Source organism: Antrostomus carolinensis, unplaced genomic scaffold, assembly GCF_000700745.2.
Source record: "Antrostomus carolinensis isolate BGI_N321 unplaced genomic scaffold, ASM70074v2 scaffold12167, whole genome shotgun sequence".
In the NCBI taxonomy this organism is placed as follows: domain Eukaryota; kingdom Metazoa; phylum Chordata; class Aves; order Caprimulgiformes; family Caprimulgidae; genus Antrostomus; species Antrostomus carolinensis.
In genome coordinates, this window is record NW_010328081.1 from 25,352 (window position 1) to 31,937 (window position 6,586).

Consider the following 6,586-nt stretch of genomic DNA (forward strand, 5'->3'; position numbering starts at 1 on the left):
TTGGTGTATTATATAATTCTTACAATGATTTTCTACGGTGTTTATTTAAACACAAATAATATATAAACTGGTAAGATCTCTGATATGTTGGAAGTAAAAGTACAATACTTTAAGTCTAGAAAAAAGTCTCAAGGGTAATGGATTACACTATTACATAAAACAAGGTGTGCAGAACAAAAAAAAAACCATCAGGAAAAGCAGCAATCTGAATTACCAGTAAGGAAATTTGTTACTGGAGTGGAGTTTCAGAGGACTGTGGAGGGATACTAGGATAGAAGTGATGAGAGAATAAAAGGAATGGCACAAACAAAAGTGTCAAATGTATAACCAAAAAATGCACCTTAGATGAGACCAAGTGGTCTGGCAAGACAGTGCTAAACTAACCCAAGCTTGAAAACAGAAACCAGAAACATCACTCACCTCCAGCAATTGAGCCCAACGTGAACCTGTAAGCTGACTCAGCTACCTGGAGCCAGATAGGCCTGCCTAACTCTCCAAAATATTGCTGTGTGAGGAAAAGAAAAAAAAAATGCTTGAAAATCTGCATGAGAAAACAAAGATGCCTGTGAATTGGCTTTTATAATGTTACAGAAAGAATCTGATAAAAATTAGTTGCTCTATGATATGGAGGGGGGGGAAAAAAAGAAATTTCTATATAACTTCCACTACACCTAACAAATGAAGCACATTTTTCAAATACTCCTTTCAGAAAATACTCCTCCTTACGTATTACCACTATAACTGCAACAACTATGGTCAAGAAAAAGTAGACAGAAACTCAAATCAACTTCACTACTTTCCATTCTGTTGCCTTTGAATTTGTAAGGCATGGAACCCACTTTTGGCTCAAATAAAATTCAGTATCTTAAAAGGAATCCAGTATCTCACAGACAGCATCTATCAGCATGGGATATATTTTAAGATTACATATACACTAACACATAGCATAAATATGACATTTCATGTCTTCAAAACAAGCAAAAAGTCAATTATTCCCCAAAGTATTCTCCACAACACTTCTTCAGGCAGTTGAAAATTTACAGATATTATGACCTCACTCACTTCAATCATATACACGACTATAAATGTACTAGTGTTTTAAATAAATACAAGTCTGCACAGAAAATATTTGCAGAGAGTCATAATTATATTATTAGATGGTTATTAGAAACAAGGGAACTGATAAATTAAACATAATGTTCACAAACTTGCACTATAAAGTATGCAAGAAGGGCCAAATTTTCTTCCAAACACAAATAAGGAGATTAACAAAGAATTTACATTATGCAGTATAACTTGTCTGGGTTATATAAGTGGCCAAGACATTAACCGTTAAATTCCATGTTCAAGCGGATATTAAAGCCATCTCCTAAATACAAACCTGTTTTTCTGAAAAGCACCCTGTACTGTTAGCAGATGTGCTCTTGGCAGCACAGCTGGAATGTACACAGACCTCAGACTGCTACAGGAGGCTTTGCTCTGATGCACGGTATGAATTCTTCACAAAGATTATCACATGCACGTTTCACAGCTACCTCGTCAAGGCTACTTAACTAAGTTGCAGTCAGCTTATTGAAGCTCTGGAAGTGGAATATCCACAGAAAGACAGCATGTTCCTCAGTGTAAGCTACTCAGCTTGGACTGGTATTACACTGGATGTGCAAAAACCTACCTTGATTGCATAATGTTACACTATGTACACAATGTAGGACAAAAGCATATGAGATTGAGATGGGATTGTTACGTGCAAAAAAACATTAATTATATTTTATACAGTTTTTCCGTGGAAGAAAAAGATACAGTTGCCACCATTTCCTTCCATAAGGTGTTTCCCCCCCCCCGAGCAATATAGCTTAACAGAGAAATTCTGGGTAGCACCAAAATCATAAACTGCACATGTGGACCACCATAAAAAGCATAAATCAAACATATTGCCTTTACAAGCAAATAGAAGCAATACATCTGAAGAGTGTCCTCACCAGTCTCAAAATACCAAATTTTCCTGATCTTAAAAAAAAAGAAAACCACAATAAAAACAAAAGAACCACAAAAAAAATCTAAAATACAGATATTTCTTTTGATTTATGAAAGTAAAAAGACACACACAATAATAATACCCCAAAAAGGCTTAAAAGCAGGACTCGTTCTTCATTCCATAAAAATTTTCTCCTAGTTCAGCACACCTGCTTCCTTTTAGCTGTTTTAAGGTTATTCTTTTTCTTTTAAGCTCCACAGAGTTCTCAACAAAATCCAACCATTACATTCAGACATTAATCTTAATGGTTAAGATCACTGGTTAACAGTGTTAATGGTTAACAACATCACTGGTTGTTAAAAATAAAATTCTTTGTGAAGGAAATGGCACTTTTACATTATTAAATAAGTGTCCATAAAGTTTGCAGTTTACTTGTGTGTTCAGATGGATATGTAAATGAACATAATTAATGCTATAGCTTTCAAATCATGAATATTTATAAACAGAAAATTGCTGTAGCTGTCATCCCCATAGCTTATTTGGCTGCTAGGCTTTATGAAAATCTTACACAATGAAAAAAATTGACAATAAAGTAAACACGGTTGAAAGCAGACGAATTTCCATTTCATCCAAATCTACAAAGATAGAGTGCGTTTATGTAAAAATTTAGATTTTCCTTTAAGGAGGAATTTAAAAGTCACATAAAAGTGATTACAGATTTGTTTTCATTTTCCAGGGACAGCTGGACCTCACTGGAATGATACTCTGTCTTCCACAAAGTGATAGCTTTCCTTTTATCAATACAGTTGAATAAGGTAATATACGGTTCACTTAGGATCAGGTCTAGTAAAAGACTGTTCTTTATAAAAAAAGGAAAATGAAATTACTTTGCTTTCTGCTGTCCTCTCTTAACACAAAATGTAGAGTAGGATGAAAATATAACATGAGTGTGAAAAGAGTATATTCTGTTCTAGTGATGAGTAAAACATTTATCAATGACCTCATTTTATAACAGTGCCAAGCTACAAAAGTAATTCTGAAGTGTAAAATAAAACAAGTTAGTATTTTGTCTTCTCAGAAAGCTGAATGCCACAAAGACACCAATTAAAAACAAAGTTAGCAGTTAGGAATGTAGTTACAAAACTTCATGAAAAATATTTCTCATTAGTCTGGATAAACGTTGTATACACATTTCAGTGTTCAATCATTCCACCACTCTTGTCTTCAGGAACCCACAGGCAGACTGTTACCACTAAGTGGGTTTTGGATGATCGTTTCCTTGGCTCAGATATGTCTAATGGCCTAAGGACAACAGAGCGGTATAACACTGAGAACAGACCAGAAACTGCGTTTCAGACCAATTTGTTTGAAAGAGAACTGAATGATCAAATCCACCTGTAATAACAGTAACCAAGATACACTCCAAGTCTCACATACAGAAGACTTGCTATATTTCATATATGACAATTTTTTCAACCATAGCAGTTAAATTAATTCAAGATTTTCCTGTCACTGATGCCTATCCTAGGTTTTGTAGTGGATATAAATGCTTTGCTTAAAGGAACCTCTGCAATATGCGTAAAAAGTGAGCTGAGAAATAAAAGGCTTTTTAAATGCAAGTTTCATTTTCAGACAGACTCTTGGGACCCCTCACTGGCCAATACAGGACATTCATGTGGCAAACAAGGCACAGGCCATTTTGTCACTGCGCTGCCATCCTGCAGCAGTACTGTCTGTCACTGGCATCACCAGTGCAAAGAATCTGAATTTCACCTTATGGGAGAAAGTGTATCTTGGAATGGCTGACAAAGGTACGGCTGCTGCCAGCTGCATGTCTTTCTGCCCCAGCAGCCCAGGTGGCTGAGCTACTTGGGAATTGGTTGCTGAATCGCTGCAATTCAGGAGCAGCATTTTAACACAACTCATCACCAGCATGAGACTGCCATAAATGCTGAGCTGCAAGATGTGGCCATTCAGCAGCGGATTCCTAAGAAGCTCAGCTGTCTGTGTACCAAGTGAGGCGTGGGCAGCTGGGAGCAGAACCCAGTCCAAGCCAGGCTATGCCCATTTGGGAATTAGAGCCCTTGGATGTTTCGATAGGCACTCCATAAACTTTTAACACAGACTGAAAGAGAGGGAATTGGGAGTTGTTAACACATTGTAAGAAAACAGGAACCTTCTGGATGAAAAATTATATTTATCTACTGAGTACACAAAGATTTATTCGGTCAGAACTATGGGATATGCTCATACAAGATCTTAAGAATTAAATATCCTACTTCCCTTTGTATATTACAGAGGGAAACGGGATGTGGAGACATTCCTGGAGCAAAACATGCTGGTTCAGATGAACACTATTGGATTTTATTATAAAGCTTACTCGAGAACGTACAGCTCTTGTGTGGAACTACAATTTCTCATTAAGTTCTAACAGTAAAAATAAATAAAAGATTGCACATCAGATACTTTTCAGATCAGATCCTAATTTTTTTTTTAATTTTTTTTTTGGTTTGCATAATAAACACCAATGCACAACCAGCCTATATATTTTATGATTATGCAACCAGGTAATTCACCATGTATGTATGTCTTCCTTTCTGAATCTGCTGTGTAACCATTTCAAGGATTTTCTTGAGTACATTGTTATCTTTACATTATTAACAGTTGAGTTAATTCCACCTGTACCACTCTTTTAAGAGAACTCAACCACAAAATGCTCCAGAAAAAGGATTTCCCTAGAATATATCTGAAATGGAATGGAACAGAATGGCACAGAATATTTCTATTACCAGCACAGGAGATATCCCATTATGTTGCAAGCTTCGATATCAGCAATAATTCAGGTTCAATCTTAGATGAAGGTCAAGGTAAAAATTAATTCTCAATTTAACTAGTGTTAAGTCAGATATGCCTGCAAAAGAAAACCTCTCAGATTAGATGTTGAACCAAAAATATATTTGGTATATTTGGAAGATAAGCCCCCAAAATCTAGATCTATTTTTAACACAAATTTGCAAGCTATACTCCTGAAAGTGAGCAGTATGGTACCCAGTAACTGTGGTGGAAAGCCTAAACATAAGCTAAACACCTCCATAATGTTTGGTCCTAAATCTTCAGTTTTTACAGTTGTAAAAAGAGCCATCAAGTAAGAAAAAATTTATATTCAAAATCCTCTTGTACAGTCTGAGACTTTTATGCTGTACTATACATGTGTATGTTTAATAAACTATGATAAAAGCAAAGCTAGCAAACACAAATGTAAAGGTCTGGTGAAATAGGGGGTTAACATTCTACTGTGATATTTTTCATCTTGTAATTCCACCCTTTTCATCAGTCCCAATAAATCTGAATTCCCCTCCTACAGTCTAGGTCAGATAGCCAACAAGAAGAGTAGAAGTCAATTATCATTTTAGATAAACTGTTAAGCCCATAATTTCATCCAATTTTTTTAAAAAACCCACCATATTTATAAACCTTGCATTTAATACTCATTATTTTTTACTATCTAAAAATAATTTTATAATTACAGACTTAGATTACTTAGTGAAGTGAAAGGCCTTTTCAAGAGTGAACAAATGTATTAACAGTAAGGAATCCATCTACACATGCTTATATCTAAACAGGCCATCCTTCAATATGACATCTAATATCTTGTTTAGACACATACTTGATAGTCTGCCCCATTTCTATCCTTATAGCAATACACTCAGCATATTTCACTTGTTAGGAAGCTGTTTAAAGAGTATTATTCTTATTTTTCATATGCAAGTACATGTAAACATTCACTTAATTTCAACAATTTTATTGAGTATATCACTTCTACCTACCTGCCTCTGGAGTTCTGCCAAGTTGTAAGGTAATGCACCTTCAGCCAGTGGTGCTATTCTCTCAATATCTGCCAAAGTTAAGCGCCTTTGCACAAAGCAGAGAAAGGTAAATTACTGTTAGACAAAACATCAAACGTATTCAATACAGTACTCCTAGCCACAACCCATAGAATACATCTTGAGTTTAAAAAACACCTGTCATATATGAATGCACATCTAAGAAATCTGCTGCAGTGTAATAAAAAAATCCTTGGCGTTAGAAAACTATTCTTTTAGCTTCCAAGTGGAGATAAAAGGAGCTTGGATTATTCAGAAGCAAGTTTTTGATTACTAGTAATAGGGATAATACACAAATTAAACTATTTCCAGGTATTACTTTCTAAGATTTCACATGTCCTTTTGGGACTGCTATTTTTTGTCCTTTGGGGACTACTGTAATGTATTTTGCTACTTCATATGTATGCCTATAATATGATAATAATTGTGCTTGATGTAGACAATTCACTTACAAAACCCCATACATACACCAAAGTCAGTTTACCTTGAATAAATTACAGTAATAAAATACAATGGAAAACACAACTTTTTAAAATTAAGACAAAACCACTAGTTTTCACACAGAAAACAGCAAAATTATTATCTTTAAAATAATAAAATTAATTATTATGTTACCCAGTAACATTGTATAAATCTGCAAGTTGGTAGAGAATATCTATTTCCAGTGGTGTAACTTGTCCAAATCGGATTGCTGAATGGGTAAATTCCTCTGGATTTAAAAGGGAAA

General features: G+C 35.0%; 1 protein-coding gene across 1 annotated transcript in view; it reads right to left on the reverse strand.

The window, feature by feature from the left end:
* Positions 1-6,586, reverse strand: part of LOC104528188 (calcium-binding mitochondrial carrier protein Aralar1) — a 29,021-nt gene that overhangs the window by 17,656 nt on the left and 4,779 nt on the right. The window contains exons 4-6 of the mRNA XM_010172118.1: positions 6,475-6,568; positions 5,803-5,887; positions 421-505 (exon numbers count right to left, since the gene is read on the reverse strand). Of these exons, the coding sequence (XP_010170420.1) occupies positions 421-505; positions 5,803-5,887; positions 6,475-6,568 (264 nt within the window). The remainder of the gene's footprint in view (positions 1-420; positions 506-5,802; positions 5,888-6,474; positions 6,569-6,586) is intronic.